Here is a 27,644-nt window from a genome sequence, read left to right as displayed (position 1 = left end):
GATGGGAAATGTAAAAAGAAGTGGGAAGACGCTGGGAACGGGGAATGGGGGTGGGGAAGAGAGGGGCGGGTCAGACTGAGCCACCCCTCTCGCCGGCCTCACTCCCCTCCCCTCCCCACTTGGCCGGGGGCTGCCAGCACACTTCCAGCCCAGCCGGCCACATCTGGCGTCTGCCCGCCCTTGTTTCCGCTGCATCCAGACTTCCCCCGGCGTGGCTAGAGGCTGTGTGTGCATCCAAGGCTTTAAATATACAAAGGGATTGCCAGGACCAGCAAGCACCCTCAGTAGCGGGGCGGGGCGGGACGGGTTGGGACGCGGAACCCCGTTATGAGCCCCTGCGCCCTGCGAAGCCGAGGCAATTGAGCAAGGGGATCTCAGAACGCCGTGCGGAGCAGGCGCCAGTCGGGCGGACCCCAGCACACAGCCAGCGACTTCAGGGTGACACGCAGAGCCCGGGAGCGCAACGATGGAGGCACGAGTGGCCTGGGGAGCGCTCGCCGGCCCTCTGCGGGTTCTCTGCGTCCTGGGTTGCCTGCTGAGCCGCGCCACCGCCGCGCCATCGCCCATCATCAAGTTCCCCGGCGATGTGGCCCCCAAAACAGACAAAGAGTTGGCAGTGGTAAGTTGCTACACTGGCCTCATCCAGCCAAGTTTAGACAAACTTTGGAAGCGGAGGACTTAGGCCACCCACCCTCTGACTCCCTACTGGCACACAGAGTCAGGAGGGGCTTTGGTAAACATCTTTGAGGGTCTCCTTAGCTAGCTTTTGTAGACAATGCGGAGGGGGCTTGGGTAAGAGAAGGCTGTTGATAAGTAACTTGGGGAAGTTCAAGGTACATACATCCCAGGGACCAGGACGGAGCAAAGGAGGGAGACGATTGCCTTGGGAAACATCTGGAAAGGGTTGTTTTTCTGAATAACAGAGACTTTGTCTGCGTACCTAGGGGGTTTGGTTCGAGGTGAGCTTTATAAACGTCTTTTGGATGCGTCAGGAGAGCTGGCAACAGAGCCCCTGGCAAGTACCTTGGCAGGCCTTTAGGACAATCATTTTAAGGGGGAATCTCTTGAAAACGGGGAGTGTACTTTGGCATATAATTTGTATAAGCCTTTGCGCATAGAAGGATAAGCCAAAGCAAGGCTTGGCTAATTTCTGGGAAACTTTGGCACATATCTGGAGACAGGCCTTTGGTGAGACTGGAAGGGGCCATTTGGCAAGTAGTAGAGACTGGAGGGAAGCAGAAAAGTGCATTTTGGTTTAAGGCAGAAGAAGTTGCCCAGGAGGGTCCAAGCTGAGTTTCTTTGAACTTTTCCCTGGGGTCAGAAGATACAAGGAAACAAACCTTCCAGGCTGGCGAGCAGGCATGAGGAGCAGGCGCAGAGGGCCAGGCGCGTGGGGCGGGGGCGGACTGAGCCGGGCTGGGGTCGGCCAGCGGCCAGCACGACCTCCTTCTTGGCCAGTCTCCAGAGCTGCGGCTCAGATGTTGTTGTGTGAGGCAGTGAGCCTGCCTGCGCCTGGCTCTAGAGCTCCCTGGCAGCACCATTGCATAAGCCAGACTGGGAGACAGCAGGGAGGCGAGGCAATACCCACAGCAAGGAGTAGGCATTTCTAGCCATCCATGGGCCATGGATTGGCAGGCCTCAGAACATCTATCTGCACCTTTATTGCCTTAATTTAACCGTTATAGAAATCCTCTAGCCAGCCTCCTCCCCTGTCTTCCCAGAACTAGGAATCACATGCCCTTGGGTAAGTTTGGGTGTCCCTGCTGAATGAGACACCTACTCTCTTTCCACATCCCTCCCTTTACAGCCTCCATCCTCTCTGGGTAGATGGGTTGGGAGATCTTAAAATCTTTAGAGGACTACTTTCTTCAAAGGTCTAAAACATCAGTGATGTGTCTGTTGGCTGATACTAAGAGTGGAACTTGGTAGCAGTTACCAAGGTCTCCATGCCTTCTGGGAAAAGGGGCGGGGGGCTCTGGTCAAGCATGGTAGTGCACACTTGTGAAGCCAGTTCTGGGGACACTGGGACAGGAGGGTACTAGGTTCAACTTTAGCTTGGGCTTTAAAATAAAAAGGTCCTAAAATAAACAAACAAGAAAGGAAGGAAGGAAGGAAGGAAGGAAGGAAGGAAGGAAGGAAGGAAGGAAGGAAGGAAGGAAGGAAGAAAAAGAAGAGAGGACTTTGAACTTACACTACCCCCTGCAAATTCTCTCAAGGAGTGTATTAACCTACTGGTCTGGCGATCTCTGATGATTGATGGAACTTCTGGGGTGGCCATATCTTTGAAGTCAGAGGGTCAGAATGGCACCTATCTTTGTGATAAATGGGCAGGTGCTCTTAGATGCTGAGAAGAGTGTTTGGCACCTGGGAAGCACTCAATGAACATCAGGCATTATTACTGTTCTATCACCATTATCATCGCTACTATCATGCCCTCTCTTTACCCTTGGACTTACTGCCTTCAAGGAGGTGAGAACCAGTCAGGATCACTTCTGGCTCCTTTCTCCATTCCAGCTAGCTATGTATTTAATTTCGCATTTCTTTGTGATCCACACACATTCTTGTACTGGGTTTTGAATCTTACAGACTAGAAGTGTCTGTCTTGATCATCAGTTTACCCCAGCAGTAGCACAAGGATTGACACGTGGTAGGCATTTGATGGGCAGCTGGCTGGTACTTTGGGGCAGACCCTCTGAAGAATAAGACCATTCTCTTTCTAGAAATCACAGATGTAAGATTTGAACGCAGGTCTGCTACCACACCCATTGCACACAATTCCTGAATTTCTTTATAAGAAAAAAAAGAAAGAAAAAGTAAAAAAGGAGGAAGACAATGTTGGGAGGTTCAATCAGATAGATGCTGGAGTATCAGGATTCAAGCGTGGGCTTTGGAGCATGACTGTTTGGTGTCAAATCTACATCTGCCATCTGTGAGTGCTTTCATCTTTTTGGTTTTTCGAGATAGGGTTTCTCTGTGTAGCTTTGCACCTTTCCTGGAACTCATGCTGTAGACTAGGCTGGCCTCCAACTCACAGAGATCTGCCTAGCTCTGCCTCCTGAGTGCTGGGATTAAAGGTGTGCGCCACCACCGCCTGGCGAGTGGTTTCATCTTAAGCAAATCTCTTAAGCTGTTTTATATATAAAATGAGTGGTACATAAGTTAACATCTACTAAATTGAGGGAAATAAAAGAAGGTAGCTATGCCCTTTACAGATGCACCACTCAGCTGGTGGATGACAGAAGTCATTTGGGAGCCTAAGACTCCACTCAGTGTTCTTGATTCCAACCTGTCCCAAGTAGGGGATATTTAGGGACTAGTTGGGGCTGTGTGTTTTGTCATCCCAATGTGGTTCCTGACTTTGAGACTACCTGTCTCTTTCAGCAATACCTGAATACTTTCTATGGCTGCCCCAAGGACAGTTGCAACCTCTTTGTGCTGAAGGACACCCTCAAGAAGATGCAGAAGTTCTTTGGGCTGCCCCAGACAGGTGACCTTGACCAGAACACCATCGAGACCATGCGGAAGCCACGCTGTGGCAACCCGGATGTGGCCAACTACAACTTCTTCCCCAGAAAGCCCAAGTGGGACAAGAACCAGATCACATACAGGTGCTAAGGAGGGGCTGGGGATGCAGGGCCAGCAGCCTGAGGGATGTGAGTCTCCTTGGGACTTGCCTTTCCAATTCAGGGGGCCCATGAAGTGTCATTACTGAAAGCTGAGCATTCAGGGACAAACAGAGTTCTTGGTGAGTGGTACCAGCAGACCTAGATTTGAGTCTCACACTCACTAACCATGGGACACTGGTCTTATTCTCCTACACTCTGAGTTGGTATTCTTGCTTATGAAACAAGGCTAAGAAATCTACTTCCCATAGGGATGATTGGGGAACTAAATTAGATTACATGTAAATCAAGGGCTTCCTCAATGTTTGTTACAGAGCAAGAGTCTAATAAGTGTTTGTGGTTGTTATTATCTTTTGGTTCATTGGAATAGGTGGGGGATGCTGATAATTGTGTTTTTAATCTTAGAGTGTTGTTATGATTCGTTGCTAATTGGGCTATAAGAGCCCTACTCTGTGTGCCTGTGTTTATCAAGGGTGAGATCTCTACCCTTTTTCTGATATTGTACTGTTTATGTCCCTGGTGCCCTTGTCCCAGACACAATTGAGAGATGAGAAGGTCTGGGATCTTCTAGGAGGGTGTTCTCAGTGAGCTTTGCTCAACCCATCTGCACAAGAGCACTTACACACACACACTCACACACACACACACACACACACACACACACACACACTCACACACACACACACTGTGCACATAGACACTTGCACAATTGCATATATGCACATTCATATGCATTTCTACCCTCTCTAGGATCCTTGGTTACACACCTGACCTGGACCCTGAGACAGTGGATGATGCCTTTGCTCGGGCCTTACAAGTATGGAGTGATGTGACTCCACTACGCTTTTCTCGAATCCATGATGGGGAAGCTGACATCATGATCAACTTTGGCCGCTGGGGTAGGCAGAAGGGCCTGGAGATTGGGGCAACATAAAGACAGCAAGACCATGTAGACGTCTGAGATGTGTGCTAGGATAGGCAGAAGGGGGCTGGAGAGTGGGACAACAGAGAGACAGCAGGGCCATGTAGACATTTGAGATGTCTGGGGATCGCGAGGGCAGCTTACCAAGGAGGTGTAGATACTGGGTGTGGATTAGATGGATGTAGCAGAATATGGTCCAGACACTGGAGAGCCATGGCTGTAAGAGCAGAGGATGCACTGCAGTGTACCCTTTGTGCAGTGAAAACCTACTGCACCCTCTAAATCATTTAGACAGCCCCTAAAGGGCTACCTGGATTCAAAGCAATGTGAAAGACCTTTTTCTAATTAAAATTCAGTTGTCACAATAGCAACATGGGAGGAAGTGGAATGGAATCTAGGGTCACAGCACCATATATAAGCTATTGGTATGAACTGGCTGCAGCATAAATATGAAGGCTGGTGGTGTAGATAGTGGGTGGTAACGCAGGGAAGGAAGGCAGAGGGCAGGGGAAGAACGGTGTAGACATGGGAGTAAGTAAGGTGAGCATGCTGACACAGTGGGTCTGGGGGCTAGTTCTGTGGCTATGCCATGAGGGTAGAGCATGGTGAGGAAGGCAGTGTTGATGGGAGGGTGTGGGGATCAGGAGGGTATGGGGTTAGTGCACTGTGTTGACACTGTGGATATGTGGGTGGGTGCAGTGCTGTTGGTATTGATGAAATAGCGAAGGTCAGTGATGCTGGTGAGAGGGCTTGAGACCTGAAGGTAGTATGGGGGGGTAGCTTGAGGACTTGAGGGTAGTATGGGGCACTGGATGGAAGCAGCCAAGCCAGAGCTTCCCATTAACTCCCTGCAGCACCTGCCCTACATAACCCCAATGGGAAAAGGGAAGAGGACAGGGTCTTGGAGGACTGAGGAGTTCCAAACACAGATTAGGGTGTGGCTGGACTTAAGGACCAAGTTGTGGGAATGGGGGACACTAACAGCTAAGAACCCATGTGGGTTTCAGAACATGGAGATGGATACCCATTTGATGGCAAGGATGGACTCCTGGCACATGCCTTCGCCCCGGGCACTGGTGTTGGGGGAGACTCCCACTTTGATGATGATGAGCTGTGGACCCTGGGGGAAGGGCAAGGTAAGACATCCTCCTCTGGCATGCTTCCCTGTCCCCTTGTAGCACAAATCTTAAATGGTCTTATTAATAAAAACAAACCCGGAGCCAGTTATTGGGGTGAACACTGAAAGATCAGAGAAGCAGAACCAGCCACAGCTAACTCACCTCGCCAATTCCTCAGCTGATCCTGTTTCCTCAAACTGGAAGGAAGCCTCTGAGTCCTCATCCTAATGGGTCTCAGATGAGCTGCTGCTAAAAGCTAAAAGCTTAAAAAGGCTCTAGTTCCTGGTCCTCATGCCTTATATACCTTTCTGCTTCCTGGGATTAAAGGCATGTGTCACCATGCCTGGCTGTTTCCAGTGTGGCTTTGAACCCAAAGAGATCCAGACGGAGCTCTGCCTCCGGAATGCTAGGATTAAAGGTGTGTGCTACCATTGCCTTACCTCTATGTTTAATATAGTGGCTGTTCTGTCTCTGACCCCCAGATAAGTTTATTGGGGTGCACAATATATAAACCACATCTCCTAGCAACCAAAGCCAAGTTTAAGCCCTCCATCTGCTCTGATGGGATCAGGGTGATGAGAGGGGAAAGGAAATCAGCCTCCAGGGTGAGCCCATAGCCTAGTGTCGAATGGAGGCCCTGGAGAGGTGGGTTCCATGCTCTGTGTGCCCCGCAGTGGTCCGGGTAAAGTATGGGAATGCTGACGGCGAGTACTGCAAGTTCCCCTTCCTGTTTAATGGCCGGGAATACAACAGCTGCACAGACACTGGCCGCACCGATGGCTTCCTCTGGTGCTCCACCACCTACGACTTCGACAAGGATGGCAAGTACGGCTTCTGTCCCCATGAAGGTGAGCAACTACCTTGGCCCCAACCCTCATCCTACCCAGGCCCCCAGCCTCCATGGGTTCCTGCTCTACCGTCCCCCTCCACATTCCACGGAGAAGTCAGCCTTCATCCCCTCACCCAAGTGTCCATTATCCTGAGTTCAGCTATCATTGTCTCCCCCTCTACCGTTACAGCCATGTGTTGCATAAGGACGGACACACATTCTATAGATGTATAGTTGTGCAAATTCATCATCACTGTGTGAGCACAGTATCCTTACATAAGCTGAGAAGGGCACAGAGTTACCGTATGGGACCACTGTCACATGAAACCACCACCATGTGTATGGTCTGTTGTGACTTACATGCTATTTTTGGGGCATATGGCCATATGTACTTCATATTTATTTTAAGTCACTTCAGGTTTTACAGGTCTCACCATTTGCAGTATTCTTTGTGAAATCATGGATGTAGGGTATTAGTTTTTTCTAACATACATGAGAATGACCTTAGATTGTTTCTGGGGGCCACTTTACACTCTAAACAAGACCCAGGGCTCAAGGACAGGAGGACAGGAGAAGAGAGTTGAGGCACAGAGATGGATCGAAAGCTTAGAAGTGGGAGGGGAACAGGGCTCACTCAGTCCAAGCTGGTGCTTGATTGAAGTGGGGCTCCAGTCTGAGGATATTAGCCACCCCTCCCACGCTGGTTCCACTGTACCAGCGAAAGTCAGTGTTAAGGGCTCACAGCTATGACGTCTGATTCTGCCTTCTGTCCCTGTGTCATGACGGAGGCATCTGGCTTCACTCAGTGTGTGTGTGTGTGTGTGTGTGTGTGTGTGTGTGCCGGCGTGCGCGCATGTGCTCCAGTGCTCATTCAAGCTCAGAACATCAGTTTCCCCATCTGCCATCACTGGCGGTAAAAGTGTGGAAAGGGGAACGGTATTGATATACACACTCAATAGACTTTGAAAGCATCCTGGATACGCTTTTCTAATCATAAATCTTTTTAAAATTATGCATGACTTCATACTTGGCCAGGCCATCTCGCTTGGTGGTTGCAGAGATCAGAAGCCCAGAAAATGGTGGAGAAATGGGGGAAAATACCGACATACTGCTAAGAATTAGCTTATTCCCCAGCCCATAAACACTTTCCGGGGTCATAGACTAATGACAGTCCGTTGGGGGCGAGGAGGGACTATAATAGTATATAATTGTATATGTTTGTGACTCTCCCTGTCCCTATTGCAACACAACACTAGCCCCAGTCATCTAGACAGAAGGGAAGAAACAAACTTTCTAGTTGTCTTCCTGTTTACATTTCTTCCTTTCCTTCTTTCTTTGTCTGGGAGGTCCAACCCATGGCCTCATACATGCTAGTCATGCTCTCCTCCACCCCTGAGCTCTACCCCCAGCCTGTTTATACTTTTATCACTGAAGCTGAGCTTTGTGCTAAGACCCAAGCTATTCGCTATTAGTAAATCAGAGATTTTAAAATAAAGGTCTGTGTCTTGCGTTTCCCAGTAGGACACGAGGAAAGACAGAAAGTCCTGAGTCAGCCCTTCTGTTAGAACAGGCTTAATGGATAGATATGGAAACAGTCTCCAACTTCACGAGCTTGGAAGGGTTCCCTTTGTGTTGGACGCTGGCCATTTCTTTGGTCCTTAGCCAGGTGCAAGTCCTCACAATGCACGCGTGTTTGGGTCTGGGGCTGCAATTCTGGTTACTCAGCCCCTCCTGATGGCTGACTCAGTGTCTGCTCCCTGACCTTCTCCTTGGGAGGAGGGTGGATCCCAGAGGAGATGGGCTTCTGGGTGGCAGAAACCCAGCTGGTGGGATCAGAGTTATCACTTAGCCCTTCCCCACTCTGAATCAGCAGGGTCTCTGGATTCAGTTTGGCCTCTTCCTGCTTCATCAGGAAAAGATTTCTTGTTTGGGGGTGAGCAGAGCAATGAAGACAGAGACCCACCCCCAGTCCTGCGCTGGGAGGCCAGGGGTTGGGCTCCGCTCAGCTCGTGATAGTTAACAGGGCCTAGTGAGGTCACCTCTGGCACTGCTGTGCACAGATGGTCCTTGTTACGCACTTGTGGTTTTGCTAGTTGGCAATTCTAGAGACACACCATTTTGTAACTCTAGAGTGGATGGAGGGATAGGAGTCTTGGGAGAGCCCAGGACAGACAGGCTGACCTTGATCCTATCCCTCCCTGTTCTCCAGTCATGGCCCTATCCTGGGGTCGTCAGAGTGGGAGGCTTAGATACCAGCTGCCCCTGCTTCCTCCTCCTCTCCCTTCTGCAGGGGCCACAGCAGCAGTAGAAATGTCCAGAAAGGACTGAAGCTTTCTCAGAGAAGCAGATCTCCACTAACGAGGGGAAGCTGGGTTTTTAGATTTATTTTTATCATTTTAAATTAGGTGTGAGTGTGTGTTTCTTTATGTGAGTACGCACACATGAGCGAAAGTACCCTCTGAGGTTAGAAGCAGCAAGTTCTCCGGAGCCGGAGTTACAGATGGTTGTGACCTGCCTGACATGGTGCTAGGACCAAACTTGGGTCCTCTGGAAGAGCAGCTATTGCTCTGAACTGCAGAGCCGTCTCTCCAGCCCCTAGAGGTTGTTTGTCATTAATATTTTGACACAGAACCAGCAAGTGGTTCATACACATCAACTAGCCAGCTCTGCCCAGGCGGATCTCTCTCAACGGTCTCTTTTCCATCTCTTCTCTTCCCCAGCCTTGTTCACCATGGGTGGCAATGCAGATGGACAGCCCTGCAAGTTCCCATTCCGCTTCCAGGGCACTTCCTACAACAGCTGTACCACCGAGGGCCGCACAGACGGCTACCGCTGGTGTGGTACCACTGAGGACTATGACCGAGATAAGAAGTATGGATTCTGCCCAGAGACCGGTGGGTACCACTGCCCCTCTCCGCCACTCAGAGTCAAGCGTTTGGCTGTTTAACACCCACTTGTCCACCCACAGCATCCTTTCCTCAGACGAGCTGCCGGTACCACGTGAGCACAGAAATCAGCTGGTTGGTTGTGCTCTGACTTCTGGCTAGCTGGCCTGTGCCCGTCTTTCAGCTCTGACACTGTGTGCCTCTCCCTCCCTCTGGCCTTGAACCTCTCGCCACCTCTTGGCTGTGTCTCCTCTAAGTCTGTTATTCATCCTTTCTCAATTCTCTCTTTCTCCAACCTATGTTTACTGAGCCTGCTTCTTGAAGCTAACTCGGGGATTGGTCTCTAGAGACTGGGCCTAAAGGCTCATCTTCTAAGGCAGTTGAGACCTTCTAGAGTGTGTTGAGACCATCAGCTTGCTCAGTCCTCTGTGTGTCTGGCCTCTCTGCTCCTATCTGCAGGGGTCCAGTTCTGGACTCTGAACCATGGCTACCTGGCTTTAAACCTTGGCTCTGATACTTAATTTCTAGCATTATCTGCTCAGCAAGTTTCCTAAGCTCTTCATATCTGGGTTTTCCCCATATATGGTGTAGAGATGTTACTACAGGGTATCTAATGTGCCAGTGTTATTGGTTATTGGTGCTAGGGTGAATAGGGTGGACACTCATCCAGCTTCCAAAATGAGATCGGGGTGGATATCAGCCCAACAATGTCCATTCTTGCCTTCCACTCCAGCCACCCTTCCAGTGAGTCTGTGTTAATGTCAGCATCTTGTCATTGTTTCCTGGTAGTGGCCTCAGATCCTCTGCTGCCCCTTGACCTGTGTCCCTTACCCCACAGCTATGTCCACTGTGGGTGGAAATTCGGAAGGTGCCCCGTGTGTCTTCCCCTTCACCTTCCTGGGCAACAAATATGAGAGCTGCACCAGTGCCGGTCGCAGTGACGGGAAGATATGGTGTGCGACCACCGCTAACTATGATGATGACCGGAAGTGGGGCTTCTGTCCTGACCAAGGTATGAGGCCCTGGCCTTTGGTAGAGATGCTGGACACACCTCCACACCTGAGCTGGAATATTCTGAGGCTTAGACTACTTTCAGCACAGACGTTGTCCCTAGACAAGTATCTTAGGATTTTTATTGCTGTGAAGAAACACCATGCCCACAGCAATTCTTATAAAGAAAACATTTAATTGGGGTGGCTCGCTTATAGTTTCAGAGGTTCAGTCCATTAGGATCATGAAGGGGAGCACAGCAACATACAGGTGCTAGAGCTGAGAGTGCTACATCTTGCAGGCAACAGGAAGCTGACTAACAGTCACACTGAGGGATGCTTGAGCAAAAGAGACTTCAAAGCCTGCCCCCACAGTGACACACTTCCTCCAACAAGACCACGCCTCCTAATAGTGCCATATTCTTTGGGGGGACATTTTTTCAAACCACTACAACAAGATACCCCACTGTGGCTTCAGACCTACCCATCTGAGCAGAGACTCTGCTCAGCCCCAGTGAAGACAAGTTCCCTGCTTAGGTCCAGCCACTTAGGTCCAAGTGGACACTCAACACAGCTTCCAAAATGAGACCCTATTACTAGGCACTGATCCTGGGTGGGTCTCAGCCCTGCTATTTCCGTTCTTGCTTTCCACTTCAGCCACCTCTCCGGGTGGGACTGTCACTAGCAAGAGACAGCCAATGACCTTACTGTTGTCAGGACTATGAGCAGGGTGCTTTGGGCCTAGCTTTCAGGGCCTAGAGGCCTAGGGCTTCAGTTTTCAGGTATCCCAAAACCTTTAGGAAAGGAGATGGGTCCAGGACCTGCCAGAATTAGGTGAGCCTCTGTTCTAGTTTAATTTTTGTTATTGTGAATAAACACTTAGGGAGGAAATGCTAGCAAACAGGCTTACGCTCTCAGGTTACAATCTATCCAGGGAAGTCAGAACAGGAATGTAGTGTAGGAACCTGCAGGCAGGAACCATGGAGGAACACCCTTTGCCAGCCTCACTGTCTGGCACACAGGCTCATGCTTACTTAGTTTTCTTATTAAGCCCAGGATACCTGCCCAGGGAATAGAGCTGCCCATAGTAGGCTATGGTCTCTTGTATCAATTAATAATAAGACAGTTCCTCACAGACATGCCCGGAGACCAACTCAATGAAGGCAGCTACTCAATTGAGAGTTTTTATCTATGCTTCTAGGCTGTGTCACATGGGCAGTTAATGCTAACTGGGCCACCCTTTCCTTCCGTTACTATTGTTCTTTTTTCCCATAATGAGACGGTCCTTGGTGAATGCCTCAGCTGGCCAAACGGGTTTTTCTTAGGAGAGTTTCTTCGCTCCCAAATGCTCTGCTAAGAGATATGCTGACATCCCCGCACTGTGCAACTTCTGCTAGAGGTGGAATGGAGACCCGCGTGAAGAGTTTGTGTCCCCTCAGGCTGCCATGTGCAGAGCATAACATACCGGTGGCTTACATAACATACACTGATTCTTTCTTGGTTCTGGAAGCCGGAAGTTTAAAACCAAAGTGTTCCCTCTGAGCCTGTATCATTTTATTGTCTGCTTCTGTCATTACATGCCTGTCGCTGTTCCACATACACACCTGTCTCTTTGTCTCTCTTCTTAGGAGGTCGTGATCCACACTGGGTAAGAGCTCTGTCCACTGCAATGTGGTAGTCTTTTTACTTATTCATTTATTTGAGGCAGGATTTCACTGTGTGGCCCACGTTAATCTCAAGCTCACAGTCCTCCTACTTCAGCTTATCAAGTATTGGGATTATGACATATAACACCACTCTTGGCTTTGCCTTCCATTATAATGACATCTGCAAATTAGATCACATGTCCTAGATAACTGGGAACAGGATTTGGGTGTATTTTTTGTGGTAGTGGGGCCCGTGGGATAATTCAGTCCCAACAGGGTGTGGTACATGATTTGCCTACTCTCCATTGCCAAGCCTGAGCAACACATACAGGCACGGATATGTTTTGTTTCAGCTTTCCTATGGGACTGGAGATGCTGTCATACATTAGGCAAATGCTACATCATCAAGTCCCATTCCCAGGGGAGTGGCTTTTACTCCCTTCCCCAGGGCAGAAATGGTGAAGCCCTCAGGTCAGACTATCCTTGAATATCTCTGAGATCCCAAGCAGCAGGCTTTACCTCAACTCTCACAGAGAGCCAGGAAGCATGATTTTTAACAGATGAAACGTGAAGCAGATGCTCCTGTCTCTCTTTCTCATCCCACACACAGTCATCATTGGGAAAGGGCAGTCGGATGTTGGCTGACCTCAAAAGCAACAGAATTCTCAGGATAAGGAAAAAAACCAATGCATGCCACTTGCAAAACTTTTAGGCCCCCCAAAGTTTCCTTTATATGAGGCAAGTCTGGATGCCTGTCATATTTCTCTTTCAAATTCTACCCCTGCTTTGGCACTCAGGATATAGCCTATTCCTTGTGGCAGCCCATGAGTTTGGCCATGCGATGGGGCTGGAGCATTCACAGGACCCTGGTGCTCTGATGGCTCCTATCTACACCTACACCAAGAACTTCCGCTTATCCCATGATGACATCAAGGGGATCCAGGAGCTCTACGGTAAGCCTCAGCTTGATGCCTCTGGGAGCAGAGGTGTCTACAGCCATCCCACGGCCTGGGTGGGAGGCCACAGAAGTGGAAAATGCCAGATCTCATCTAGCCAAAATGGCCAGGGATATGGGCAAGAGACATGAATGGTGCCTGGTCCTCGGGCTTCGGAGTAATGCTTCACAGCACTGCTCAAACAGCCATGTCCTTTCTAAACTCATCATTCATGCCCCTCTTGGCTCCCCATTTCTAGGACCCTCCATTTGTTAGTATGTAAACTGAGGCTGGACTAGGTTTCAGTGACTAGGTAGGTTTCAGGATCCTGAAGAGTGAGCTGACTGCAGGGCAGGATTTTCTCTGGCACAGAATGGGAATGATGACATGGGAATGAACATTGCCAGTTTTCATAAGATGTTGATGTTTTAATTTGTGATAGAAGCATAACTCTTGGTTCCTACAACCAAGGGTTGTCTATTGTTGTGCTTTCAACAAGGCTAGAGGTTAAAAAGCCAGTCCATTGCCTAAAGAAGAAATCAACTATGTAGTAGTCCTAGTGGTTCCTGGACCAGGCAAAATAGTGAAAGTAGAACCTGGATGGGGAAGCCTAGGGACACGGAACTTGGGAAAGAACTGGAGATCCAGACAGTGAGGTGTGGCGTTGCAGACCTGCCCTGCCACAGGCCAGCTGAAAAAGATGGAGCAGTTCACCTCTCTGGACTCAGTTTCTCAAATGTGGCTGCTCATCATGAGGAAGAAAAAAGTGAAGAGGCCCCAGACTTCCCTGTTCTTAAAGTAAGAGACCACACAAGATTCAAGCTTCTCTTAGTTCCCTCCGTAAGTACAGGCGGCCCTGAGGCAGATGTCTCTTCCTTCTAGCCTTTACGGGTTAAGTGAGCAGTATTAGGGCTCAGCCTGGTGATTAGAAGTCTTGTTGCTAGGGAGGGTCTAAGTTCAGGTGTCTCCCCATTCATTCCCCAGGGCCCTCCCCTGATGCCGATACTGACACTGGTACTGGCCCCACTCCTACCCTGGGACCTGTCACTCCCGAGATCTGCAAACAGGACATCATTTTTGATGGCATTGCCCAGATTCGTGGTGAGATCTTCTTCTTCAAGGACCGGTGAGTGAGGCTACTTTTGTCTTTCTGGCTCTCTGCCCCTTCCCGTGGTTCTTGTGTTCCCACTGTTTGTTGAGGAACCCTAGGGCCTTACAGAATGACCTGTAGTAAGCAGTTTTTGCTGTGTGTCTCACAACCTCCAAATCTTGGTGGTCTGTCAGTTGTCCAGGCTTTTGCAGCAGTAGGGTGTCAGGTACATTTTACATGTCACTCATTTTCCTGTAGTTAGCAGATGCTTGTGGCAGATGACAGGGTGTAGGCTGCCAAATCAAACCATACACACACACTGAATGATTGATGCATGTCACATCTGAGAATCTTCTACCAATGAAATCAAAGAACAGGGCTAAGCTAGGCATCCCAGTTCACCCCAACCCAGCCATAAAAGATGGAGTGAGTTGTCATATAGTAAGACACATCCAGACATGATTCTAAAGTAAGATGGAAAGAAGAATGTAGGGGAATTAGCCAGTCTTCCATTGGCCTTCTCCTTGAATGCTATTGATCTCAAGTAGCCAAATTGCTGTCTATATAGATAGCAAGTGACCATAGGTGGAGAGAGATTATTTCCTTCATTCTTCAAGGCTATGGTCATGACAAATGGCTGAGAGTCACCCTAATGCCCTAGATCCCTGGGTAATGTCAAGAACTGTCTAGGACATCATTAAAGAGTCCATCCATCCATTCATCCATCTATCTGTCATCTATCCATCTGTTCATTTCTACCTTCATCTATACATCTATCACCTGTCTGTCTATCTATCTATCTATCTATCTATCTATCTATCTATCTATCTATCTGCCAAGCATCTTCTTCTGTCCATCTAGTCTCCATTATCCTTCCATACATTATCCAATTATGCACTCATCCATTCATAGAGTATAATAGTTAGGAAAATGAACGGTGGATATAGAATACTACTCTAGCTATGTACAAGACGTATGGTTACTAATAGGTTAATCATTTTCTTTGTACCTCTGTTTGCCCATCTCTAAGATGGGCCTAATATTTTACCCTATCAAACAGAGCAGAACTAAGGATCAGATGAGTTTAGTGCTCAGAATAATGCCGGCACAGAGTGTGTTTGTCTAGTCCCACCAGCTGTCATCTCCACAAATGGTAATTCAGCAGCTGTTGGGCCAGTTTCCTTGAGGATAGCTAAGGAAAGGAAGACAGTGTGCTGGGGCTAGGGGTCTGTTTAATGTCACGACACTGTTCTCAAGAGAAGTGCACAGGCCTCCTACACTAGAACCACCTAGAATGGGCCAACTAAAAAAATGGGTTTCCGTCTTCCCTCCTGAGTCCTTTGACTGTACTCTCTGGGGGCAGGGCGTACATATCTGCATTTTACCAGATTTCCCCAGTGATTCCGAGGCTCATGGATGGTGGATGGTGACAGCAGTGGCGGTTAGGAATCATGTAGCAGAGACAGATAGCATTTCCTGACTTAAACAGTGTGGGACAGAGAGCCTGGGGAGGCTAAAAGATATTCCAGGAGTGTCTTCTGTCCCATGAAGGGCTTCTCTTCAGACATGGGGGCAGGTGTGGGATACACGTGCTCTGCCCTTCACAGAGTCTACCACTGGCCAGTAGGCGATAACAGAAAGAGAGAGAGGGAAGTGAGACTCAAAATGCAGTCTAGTTAGGTCTTGGTGCCCAAACCACTGTTAGCGACTGTAGATACCACTGATGTCCTGCTGTACCTTCTAGGGAGGGAGAAGAGGTAAGTGGGGTCTCTGGACTCCAGCAAGGTCCCCAACTTGGAACACTTGCCACTGTGGAAACTGTGGCCATGTGTAGAGCTGTCAGAAGTAGGAATCTCAGAAATGGCTCTGAGCCCATGCCCAGGCCAGGGCTAGTTCTGACTCTGCATCACACTTTCTGTCAAAAGGACCTAAATGTGTATTCACTGGGTTCACTGAATTGATTCACTGTAAATAATTAAACAGTAAACCTACACAAATATTGGTGCCAGGCTCTGGGAGGGCAGGCAGTACTGCGGGATCCTTGCATCGATTTTGGAGTTGGATGTGGACTTAAACCCAGGTAATACCATCATTAATCTGAGTGTTGTTTGGCAAATTAGGATTGTAACTCTGCCTTGTACATGCTGCTTCAAATAACAGAGATACCACCCTCTCCTGCCCCAAATTAAAAAGTGGAAGAAAAATTGGTCTTTCATGATATAGTGTCCAGGGGCAAGGCTGCTTTAAAGGGCAGGGGAGGGTCGGCGACTTGTCCTTGTCCACTGACACCTTTGCATGGCCCGTGTGCCAAGATGGCTCCCAGGATGACTGCCAGTGGCAGTTAGGACCACAGGTTTCCCACATCCGCCAAAGTGTGGGGTGAGGTGGGAGGAAGAGAGATGTCTAGGGGTGAGATACTGGTCTATCTGCTCAATCTTGTCATGCTGATGTAAGACACATGGCAAGGAATGGGAAGCTAACAAACTCTGGCAAACAGAATCATCTGGAAGGCTTGTTCAAACAGAGTCTCAATCACAAGCCAGGGAAGTCTGCCTTACAGATCTCAGGTCAGGTCCAGAAATTCTCATTTCTAACATAATGCCCAGGTGCTGCTCGGCCCACTGGTCTGAGGATCACAGTCTGAGAGCCAGTGGTTTACCCATGACCAACCTGCCACTGAGCCCACATGCCGCTGAGGATAGCTTTTGTTCTGATAACGAGATGACAAGCCATGTTACAATGTCATTGAAGACACCCGGGACTAATTCCTAAGACGAGGGTGAGGTCATGAGCAGCAGGGGTGCCTGGTGTTGAAGGATGGTTCTAAGTGTAGAGCTGAGAGGAAGGACGGTAGAGAAAGAGATGCCGGTTGCTGGGCAAGCCACCAAGCACACATGTTAGGAGGTTATGAGGATTACATTTTACAAAGCTCGTTCATAAAAGCACTTGGCGCTCAGTATGTCCTCAGTAAATGTAGCTCTTACTCTGCTAAGGCAGACAGATTCATTCCATTTAAATTCAGAAAACGCTTTGAAGTGCCGTCAGGCCTGGCCTCAGCTGGCTTCAAGTCAAATAGGACAGATAGATAACAGCTGCTCCAGGCACTCGGGCCTGGTGTTTTGGAGAGGCACTGAGTAAGGAGACACAGTAAACCGAGACAGTCTGGGGAAGCTTCCTGGAGGAGGTGGGGGCAAGAATGAAGGATGGCGTCTGGGAGAGTAGTATCTCCCTATTCCCCAGTGTTCCTCTCCAGCCTTCTTTGGATCTTGCCCACCTTCCTCTCTCCATGTTTCTGAGTGGGCTTGGTGGTTAGAGCTTCAGAGTGATGGAAGAAGGTGTGACTTCTTGTGTCCCATTCCTGTCCCCAGGTTTATTTGGCGGACAGTGACACCACGTGACAAGCCCACAGGGCCCTTGCTGGTGGCCACATTCTGGCCTGAGCTCCCAGAGAAGATCGATGCTGTGTATGAGGCCCCGCAGGAAGAGAAAGCTGTGTTCTTCGCAGGTATGTGGGAGGGGCTTTCTGGCCCTCAGTTCCTGTTTAACTGGATCCTCTCCTCCATCTAACCACAGTTCCCAGGCACCTACAGGTGCCCCATCTTCTTTAAGAATCCTTCTCACATCATTCCCAAAGCACAGTGTCCTCGTCGGGTTTCTATGGCTGTGATAAAACACCGTGTTCAAAAGTAAGTTGAGTAGGAAAGGGTTTATTTCAGCTTACAGTTGTAGTGTAGCATGAAGGCAAGTCAGGGCAGGAACTCAAGGCAGGAACTGAGCCAGAAACCATGGACAAACACTGGCTTGCTTCCCGTTGTGCTTGCTCAGCCTGCTTTCTTACACACTTGAGGACCACCTGCTCAGAAGTGGCACCACCCACAGTGGCTAGGACCTTATACATCAATTACTAATTCAGAAAAATGTTCCAAGGGCTTGCCAACAGGCCAGTTTTATGGAGGCATTTTTCTCAAGTGAGAGCCCCTCTTCTCATGTAACTCTAGTTTGTATCAAGTTGACAAAAAGAAAAAAAATGGCCAACACACATGGGATTTACCTGGGAGGATGGTCTAGACATCCAGCATCAATTAGCCCCACCCACAGGAGGACATTTCCTTCCCTCTGGGTTCTCTGTCGATCTTTTGGTTCCTTTTCTAAAAGAAAACAGGATCTCCTTTCGGGGCTGTTTCCCTAACATCTTTCCAGTGCTAGATCCTTGGCCAGTAGCTGCTTTAGTTAGACCTTTAGTGTGTGTGTGTGGGGGGGGGGGGGTGGTGTGGGGTGTGTGTGTGTGTGTGTCTATGTGTGAGAGCGAGACAGACAGACAGATACAGAGAGACAGACACACACACAAATGCAAACAGACAGACACACAGAGAGAAACAGATGCACACACAGAGAAAGAGACAGACAGAAAGAGATAGAGAGAGACAGAGACAGACAGACACAGAAAGAGAGACAGACAGACAGAGTCTCATGCAGTCCAGGCTGGATTCAAACTTGCTGTGTAGCTAAGGGTAACCATTAACTTATGATCCTCCTGCCTCCTCTCAAGGGTTAGGATTAAGAATTTGCTATCACACCTGGTTTAATTTGATGCTGTGAATGGAACTCAGAGTCTTGTACATAGTAGTCAAGCTCTCTACTAACCAAGCTACATTCCCAAACCCAAACTTTTAAAAACAAGTATATTGTGTATCTCTCTCTCTCTCTCTCTCTCTCTCTCTCTCTCTCTCTCTCTCTCTCTGTGTGTGTGTGTGGACATGAGTGAAGGTGCTCACAGAGGCCAGAGGCATTTGTCCCCCTGAGTTGGAGGTACCGGTGTGTCTTAGGGTTACTATAGCTATGATAAAACATCATGACCAGAAGCAACTTGGGAAGGGAAGGGCATACTTCATCTTACCTCTCATCATCCAGGGAATCAGGGCAGGAACTAGAGGCAGGAAACTTGAAGCAAAGGTGGCAGGCTGCCCAACCTGGATACTGGGAATCTAACTCTAGTCTTCAGGAAGAGCAGAAGGCACTCTTAACCACCAAACCATCTCGGCAGCCCCCAGCCCCTCATTTTTAACATAAAATGCTTTTAGCACACATCTATTTGCACAGAGGTAGTTAGTTACAGTAGGGTGGCGTCTGAAAACAGGATAGAAGCAAACTGTTCTTTCTATACATGATATTTAGACTCCAAACAAGCACCGTTTTTGTTGTTGTTTGTTTGTTTTAACTAGGCTTGTTACTTTTACCTTTGTTTTGAGACAGGGTTTTGTGACAGAACTCAGGCTGGCCTTTGCATTTGCTATGCAGCTCAGGCCGACCTTGATGGCTCAGCTAAGGTTTGAGCATTTACTGTCCCATATATAGCCAGCTGCCATCTCTGCCTTTGGTGAAGATGGGTCCTGAGCAGGCTGGGTTTGGCTCCCAGGGCACTTTATACATAATAGAAAGAGGGTCTTCTTATGGCAGACATGACACTTTCATGGACTGTTTTGCCTCCTTTGATTGCCCCCTTTCATAACCAACTTAAAAAACTATGTGTATGAGGGCTGGAGAGATGGCTTAGCGGTTAAGAGCACTGGCTGCCCTTCTAGAGGACCCAGGTTCAATTCCCAGTACCCACATGGCAGCTCACAACTGTCTGTAACTCCAGTTCTAGGGGGATCTGAAACCCTCACACCAATGCATGTAAAATAAAATTAAATAATTTATTAAAAAAAAAAAAACTGTGTGTAGGAGCAGGGCATGTACTTCAATTGATAGAGTGCCTGTCTAGCATGCAATAGCCCTGGGTTCAGTTCTCAGCACTGTATAAATCAGATGTGCAGTAGCCTGCCTCCTTGTAATCCCAGTACTGAGGAGATAGATGAGTTCAAGTCCAGCCTGGGTTATATGAGCTCTTGTCTCAAAAACAAAGTAAAACAAAACATAATTCTGTGGTGAGACCTGCTTCTAGGTATAGAGCTAGGAATTGAGCAGAAGGCCATTCCTTGTTGAGAAAGACCCAGTAGGCTCTTCTACCAGAAAGACGATGGAAAGGACAGGATTGGCCTGAGGCATTTCCCCACAGCCACTAACCCGCTTTCTGCCCCTTCCTTCAGGGAATGAGTACTGGGTCTATTCTGCCAGCACCCTGGAGCGAGGGTACCCCAAGCCACTCACCAGCCTGGGGTTGCCCCCTGATGTCCAGCGAGTAGACGCTGCCTTTAACTGGAGTAAGAACAAGAAGACGTATATCTTCGCTGGAGACAAGTTCTGGAGGTAAGGGGGCTCCAGGTAGAATGGCAGCATGGCTCCTTTCATGGGGCAGGGCACTCTGGCTTGATATACATACACAGTGTGGGTAGACACCCTGTCCCTGGTCCTTAGCCTGCCAGGCAGCAGGCCCTCCAAGAGAAGACACCACAGAATACACCCTTCTTCTGACACTGTTAGGGCTATTCTGGCCAGAATCCCCTTTCCTTTTTCTGCTGCCTCTGATTGGGCCTGCAGATATCTAGTCTAGATGCTCATGTTATGGCAACTCAACAGCAGAGTTGATGATACACATACCGATAATAGCTGGTTATCTGCTACTGTTGCTGTATGCCAGGGGCTTTTGTGAGGCCCAGGGATGTATGAATCACTATTCTTCCCACTTTCACATGCAGAAAACAGGGTTTCAAAAGGTTAAATGACTAGCTTCAGGTCCCGTGCCCGTGGAGTGACAGCTGGACTTTGAGCTGGCATCCTGGCCCTGGAGGATGTCCTACTCTTCCTGATGCAGTCAAGACTTCCCAGGGAGGGAAGGCATAGGCAAGGCAGCAGACAGAAATGAGAAAGACAGAATCCATACCAGGCCCTGGGGAGCCACAGGCACCCTCCCCCATGTCAGCAGCGGGCACCCTCCCCCATGTCAGCAGTGGGCACCCCCCCCTGTCTGCAGCAGGCACCCTCCCCCTGTCTGCAGCGGGCACCCTCCCCCATGTCTGCAGCGGGCACCCTCCCCCTCTCAGCAGCGGGCACCCTCCCCCTCTCAGCAGCGGGCACCCTCCCCCTCTCAGCAGCGGGCACCCTCCCCCTCTCAGCAGCGGGCACCCTCCCCCATGTCTGCAGCGGGCACCCTCCCCCGCCCCCGTCTGCAGCGGGCACCCTCCCCCATGTCAGCAGCGGGCACCCTCCCCCATGTCTGCAGGCCTGGCCAGTGGTGAAGACTGGCAGCGGAGCAGTTTAGAAGCAGGTGGTTCTGCTCCGAGTTCTCTAGAGAGAGGTTCTGGCTCTGAGAGGCAAAGGTCTGGATGAAGGGTCAGAGAAAGCAGTGTTTGGACATAGCCCAAACTCAGGAGTATGCTTATAATCCTTCAGAAACCTACCCATCAGGAAACTTAGGCCCAAAGAACCTAAAGGACTTGGTCAACCCACTTCTAAGTAAGTGTGCTGGCCCAGAGCTGTGCTTAAAGCTGTTTCTCCTTTCTCCCCAGTGCCCCCTTCACTGTGCCCTCTGGGTCATTTGATCAGTGAGGAAAAGGGTGGGTGGACAAAAGCTTTGCAGGTGTCTCCTTTCCCTTCCTGCTTCTGTGGCTGTCAGGGCAGCCAGGCCATACCCAGGAACCACTGATAGAACTCCCAGACTTTGCTGAGCTTGAACAAACATTCCTGCTTCCTTTGAGGCCTCAGCCTCCTCCTCCTTCTCTTCTCCTCACCCCACCCGAAACTGCCCTGATTGAGAAGCTGCTTATGTCCCTCGGCTGCCTCTGGCGGGGTGGAATTCTGGAGGCACTGCTGAGACTCTCAGCAACCTAAGCTGATTGGTATCTCAAGCCTCAAGAAGAAAAACAGTCTGTCAGGAGACGGCTGAGTGGACCTTTCGCCCATGGGCTCCTGAACACTCCCTCCCCAGCACACACACATCCTTCCAATGGCATCTCAGGCTTTTGAATTCACTGACGCTCTAAATCTTTCAGTCTGAGTGTGGTGGGCCAGAAAAGTGGAGCGTCACAGACGTGTGATTCAGGAATCTCAGAATTCTAAAACCTAAGTGATTCCCTGTACTCTCACAGTCCTCCTACTACACACCCTATGTGTGTACACATGCAAGAACAGGCAAGTCCTGTGTGAGCAGGCGTGTGCATGCATGCACAGACTCACAGGCCCTGAAACGCCTTACTGATTTCTTCTAATCCTTTTCCTTGACAAGGCCTTCCTCCAACTCTAGATGTCAGAACAGATACCATCCTCTGCTGAGGAAGCTCCATGAACCTTTAGTAAAGGGGCTGGAATGGCATGTGCTGACCCTAGGTTCTGGACTGGGCATACAAAGGAGAGAGGTCCCTCAAAGGAAAGATGACATACGAGCTTGAGACACCTTCTTGGGCTATGGCTGCAGGAAGAAGAGGGTGTTTGGAGTGACCAGGGAGAGCAGCTGTCCCCAATATGCCAGGAAGTACTCAGCTGCCACCGAGACCACGAATACATATTCAGTGTCCTTTGTGTGCTGTGCACAGAACTTAAATACTTCTGCATTTAGTGTTGGTGACTCCTTCCAGACCTGTGCCTTGCTCTAGGTGGATGCTATGCATATCTGGATTTTTCATTTGATTTGGATATTGTTATCAGCTCCATTTTCTGGACCAAGGATACTAAGGCCGAAGTAGGTCATGGACGCATTGAGAACCCGGGACTCAAATGTCTCTTCTGACACTCTGTATATTGCACCTTCTACATCTGTAGATAAGCTGTCAAGATAATGAGGCTAGAGGGAGGAGGTGACATCTCTCTTGACATAGCACCGTAGTCTTCCTGTGTGAAAAGAGTTCTCAGGAAGCAAGTTGTTTCATTTCTCTGAGCCTCCCTCATCCAGAGAGGTTGATTCCTGCCTTCTGCTTGTGCTAGGGGAAGTCCTTGGAGCTTGGGACACATATCTCTGTGCCATTGTAATTCCAGGGATTTACAGTGGGCTCCGGGGTGGTCAGATGGGGGCATAGGCATTTTGAGCTAGGGGACTTGTTTTTTGGTAACTTGGGCCATGAAGAAATAGCCTGACATTATCTTCAGATGAGGCTGTGGTTAGGAAGGTGTTCCTGGCAGTTCTTGGGGTGATGAGCTGAAAGGGAAGCCCCTACAAAAGACAGCCTTAGGGCAATCTCTGGTTGGAACCCCTGGTGAAGGTGGTAGGGATGCCACCAGGGGCAAAGGAGAGCTAGCCAGGACACTGTGCCGAAGAGAGAAAGCTTGCCCATCAATGGGATGGGACCCAAAATGATCTGCTTAGACATTTTGTCCATGGAGGTGAGGTTTGATCTTGTTTGCTGAGATATCCACGGGCACGCTGTGGAGCACGTTAGCTTTTGCAGTGTTGAATCTGTGTAAGAAAACTAGTAGGTGGAGGCACAGAGGGAGGGAAAGTTAAGGAGTAAAAGGACAGGAATCAAAAAGTTCTCCAGGAGACTTAAAACAATGGCCGGGGAGAAAGGCTTCGTAATGCTCCAGGCATTTACCTGGGTTAAAGGCAGGGCCCAGAAGAATATGTACCATGCCAGCTGCAGCTGGGACTGGTGTGGCATGCCGTCTGCCCAGTGACTCATGGCCTTGAGCTCACACCCACCGCATTGCATTGTGACCTCCCTCTCTGAGCCTCGGTTAACTCCCAGACATGGCTTGTCATCTCTGCTTGACAGATGAAGAAGCAGCAATTTGTTCAAACCACACAGTGAAAGAATTATGGGTCTGGTCCATTGGTCCTCGGACTGCAGCAGGGAATCAAAGGTTGGGGGGGGTGTGCTGGAGAGATGGCTCAGCAGTCAACAGCACTGTGTGCTCTTCCAGAATTCCTGGGTTCAATTCCCAGTACCCATATGGCTCATAACCATTCCTATATAACTCTAGTTTTAGCGGATCTCACTCCCTCTTCTGACTTCTGAGGGCACCCCCTCACATGGTACACAGACATATATGCAGGCAAAACACCTAAACACATAAAAAAATAAAAATAAATAAGTCTCAAAAGAATTTTTTTAAAAAAATCTTGGCAAGGGAACTATCAATTCCCAACCCCTGCTGAATACCAGACATGGGAGAGACGCAAACATGGGCCTCTTGGTGGCAATGTCGCTGCTGCTCTTAGGGATCGTCTCAAGCCATGCAATCAGGAAGGAGTAAGTAGTGGGCAGTTCAGAGCCAGGTCTTCTCTGGGCCCTTGCACAGCCGCCTGCTTCCCTTTGGACGGTCAAAGTCTTTTCCCCAGATCCACTCTCCAGGATTGGGGGGGGGGAGCGTGAGAGTGGGCCATGGGGATTGGCCTTCAGTGAGGCTGTTTGCTTCTTCTCCCTGTCTCTTTCTCTAGATACAATGAGGTGAAGAAGAAAATGGATCCTGGCTTCCCTAAGCTCATCGCAGATTCCTGGAATGCCATCCCTGATAACCTGGATGCGGTTGTGGATCTGCAGGGTGGTGGTGAGCTACCCAGGCCTCTGCTGGCATTCTAGGATTGCCTGCCCCCAGCCAGGAAGCAGCTTCTCCCTTGCACACACTCCTGCAGGGTAGCCATGCAGTCCTGGAAAACAAACCAGTCCCTTTAGCTCAGTGCTGGGAAGGCAGCCAGTTCCTGACCCTTGCTGCCCCAGCCAAGCTCCAGGCTGGAAGACCTAGAAAGGCCCCTCACAGCTGCAGGGCCTGGAGCCACAGCAGAGGAGGGCTGGGAGGCCTCCAGGGACCAGGAACATGGCCTGGTGCCCTGGATTCATTCTGGGGGTTGAGCCAGGCTGTATTGGGTTTCTCAGGAGGCCTTGTGACCACCTCCCGTCTGAAGCATGGCTTTACTTGAGACAAGGCAAACTTTGTCATGCTCTGTCACTCCTGTGGCAGTGATCTCCCACTTAGCTGCTGCTTTGCAGTGTCAGCACTGGATAACATTTGGAATTTGAAAACCATATTCCCAGGGAGGTTTCTGTGATCTTCTGGGGTCCTGGAAATGAAGTCAGCTCGGCTTTTGAGAGGAGGTTTTAATTTGGTTCCACAATTTTTTTTTTAATGTGGTGTGTGTGTGTGTGTGTGTGTGTGTGTGTGTGTGTGTGTGTGTGTGTATGCACGCGCTCTTACCATCTGCAAAGCTCATAGGCCTGAGTTTCCATGGCTGAAAGTTTCACAGGCACAGAAGGAAAGCAGTGTATAAACAGGTGCTCCATTAAGAGTTACCTCCACCCAAACAGCTATCAAGTCCATACTCCTGAGCTAGGGTTTTTAATGGAGTAAACAGGATCATGCCTGTTGGAAGGAATTCACAGATTCCAAAGCCTCTAGAGGCCAGGAGGGGAAACAGTAGAAAATAAGTTATGCTTATGTGAGTGTGTGCATGTGTGTGTGAGTGAGAATGTATGTGTGCATCAGTGTATGTGTGAGTATGCACATGTGTGTAAGTGTTTATGTGGGCGAGTGTGTATGTGCATGAGTGTGGGGAGTGCTGGAGTGTATGAATGCCTCGCGCATGTGTGTGTGTGTGTGTGTGTGTGTGTGTGTGTGTGTGTGTGTGTGTGTAAGTGTATATATGTGTGGTTCTGAGTGTATGTGTGCATGTGTTTTGGCCTGAGTATGTTTGTATGTATGGGGGAGCTAAGTATATGTGTGTGAGAGAGTTTGTGTGTGTGTGTGTGGGGGGGGGGGTGCTAAGTGTATCTGAGCGTGAGGGGCCTGAGTGTGTGTGAGTGTGTGTGTGTGCTGTAAGGAGTCGGAGGCAAGTGATTCATTGGCAGGGAAGGGTTGCTTCTCAGCCTCTGATGACTGCTGACCTGCAAGAGTAAGGTCTTACGGTTTTAGACAGTGTAGAGGTTTAAAGAGAGGCCAGACATCTGCATGTTCATATGACATTGCCAAATGTGTTTACATCTTGGCAACTCATTCAGAGTTAAAGACAAAATGAAGCAAATATTTGCATGAACCTACTAAACCAATAGGCCTGGGGGCCTCTTGCTTCCCATTCCCTGAGGCATTAAAGTGCATGGCTTGGTGCTTGTGCTTGGAAGGTACTGTTGTCGCCAACAGCCAAGTATTACCTAACAGAGTCTCATAACAAGCTCAAAGACAGTGCTTCCAACCTTCCTAGTGCTGTGACCCTTTAATACAGTTCCTTGTGTTGTGCTGACCCCCAACCATAAAATTACTTTTGTTGCTACTTTGTAACTATAATTTTGCTACTGTTATGAATCGTAATGTAAATATCTGATATGCAGGATAGCTGATGTGTGACCCCCACAGGGGTCGTGACCCACAGGTTGAGAACCACTGCTCTGAGAGGTTGGTGTCCTGATCCCTGGCTCCGAGGAGCAGTCAACAACTATGAGACCTAATTTCCTAGCCATTCCCATTCTTCCAGCCCAGGGTCTTCCCTGGCTGAAAAGCTCCTTCCTGGGCCAGGCAGATGTGACGATTCCCAGGGACCTTCCATGTGCCATGGCAGGTCAGGGTAGGTCCAATCTCTCTTCCTTGTTTCTCTCAGGTCACAGCTACTTCTTCAAAGGTGCATATTACCTGAAGCTGGAGAACCAAAGTCTGAAGAGTGTGAAATTCGGAAGCATCAAATCGGACTGGCTGGGCTGCTGAGCGGGCCCTGTTCCCACAGGCCCTGCGGTCATCACTGCACACAGGCTCAGAATACTGGGGAAGGATGTGGAGGGGCCTGGCTGCCCTGCCTTCGGCCTGGCTGCCCTGCCTTCAGCTCTGTCGTTACGCAGCCTTCTCCCTCACCTGGTGATTGAAGATCAATGAAAGCGGCCTCTTTCTGTGCCCAAAGAACGGTGCTGATTGTACCCCTCCCAGGTGCTCCTCCCCGCTCCTCCCGCCCTAGGGGACACTTGGATATTCTCAATGCAGTCTTCCTTTGGGCTGCCCTGGTGCTCCACACTTGAGGTTCTCCTCATCTATGATCTGCTGTGGCTCACAGCACCTTCAGTGTCAACAGAAACTATCTTAGGAGGGCACTGGTGGCCCAACAGCCTGGCACAGGGCGGTGGGATACAGGTGTGTCCAGGCGGAAGCTGGAGACACCTGCTTTCTCACTTCCAGCCATCCTGTGCCTGCACTACATTAGCAGTTCAGTTTGTACGTACTTCATTCATTTCCTTCAACCTTTCCAGTTTTTCACTATGCCGTATTTCCTGACAGAAGGACTCAGGTTGTCTGACATCACTGCATGGTGCATCTTGGCCCGCATAGCAACGGCTTCCTTGTGTGGTCTAGAACATCCTCAGTCACTTCCTCCACTGGATGGAGGAGAGCCAAGCCAGTGGCTTCCTGCTCAGCCTTCTCGCTTCTTCCTTTAACAGTTCCCCATGGGAAATGGCAAGCAATTATAAATAAAGACACCAATTGAGTGGCAGAATTGAATGGCAGTGTTTGCCTCTGTTTTAGCGGCTCACAGCCAGGAGGAGGAACTTAAAAGCAAATCTCTGCTCAATGCAAAGCACAGATGATGTGTGCTGGAAAGGTGAGAGTTGCCAAGCCCTGGAGTGAATAGGTTTGCATGCCTGATCCACATGCAGAGCCTGGACACAGCAGTGGTTTTGATCTTCATGAGGAAGGGCGGGGACACAGCACAGCAGCAGTTCTGTTGCTTGCTGTAGTTATGGGGTCTGTGGGAGCTTCTCTCT

At 49.5% G+C, this 27,644-nt stretch overlaps 1 protein-coding gene across 1 annotated transcript; it reads left to right on the top strand.

Annotated features, from left to right (window-relative positions):
* Nucleotides 1-197: 197 nt before the first annotated feature.
* On the top strand, nt 198-27,381 carry Mmp2 (matrix metallopeptidase 2). Its single transcript, XM_006984047.4, has 13 exons — nt 198-619; nt 3,382-3,608; nt 4,374-4,522; nt 5,553-5,681; nt 6,338-6,511; nt 9,213-9,386; nt 10,216-10,389; nt 12,810-12,965; nt 13,932-14,073; nt 17,406-17,542; nt 20,127-20,286; nt 24,347-24,456; nt 26,495-27,381. Exons 1-13 carry the CDS (start codon nt 467-469, stop codon nt 26,596-26,598), a joined length of 1,989 nt encoding a protein of 662 aa, XP_006984109.2. The 5' UTR covers nt 198-466; the 3' UTR covers nt 26,599-27,381.
* Nucleotides 27,382-27,644: the final 263 nt, after the last annotated feature.

The sequence above is a fragment of the Peromyscus maniculatus genome, chromosome 5 (genome assembly GCF_049852395.1).
Source record: "Peromyscus maniculatus bairdii isolate BWxNUB_F1_BW_parent chromosome 5, HU_Pman_BW_mat_3.1, whole genome shotgun sequence".
Classification (NCBI taxonomy): Eukaryota; Metazoa; Chordata; class Mammalia; order Rodentia; family Cricetidae; genus Peromyscus; species Peromyscus maniculatus.
This window is presented reverse-complemented; position numbering and strand designations above follow the sequence as displayed.

Excerpts from the sequence above, each read along its gene's own strand:
- Mmp2 (XM_006984047.4), top strand. The coding sequence starts at position 467 with ATGGAGGCACGAGTGGCCTGGGGAGCGCTCGCCGGCCCTCTGCGGGTT. Across the intron at positions 5,682-6,337 it reads GACCCTGGGGGAAGGGCAAG|TGGTCCGGGTAAAGTATGGG; the intron begins GTAAGACATCCT and ends TGTGCCCCGCAG. Across the intron at positions 14,074-17,405 it reads ATCTTCTTCTTCAAGGACCG|GTTTATTTGGCGGACAGTGA; the intron begins GTGAGTGAGGCT and ends TCCTGTCCCCAG.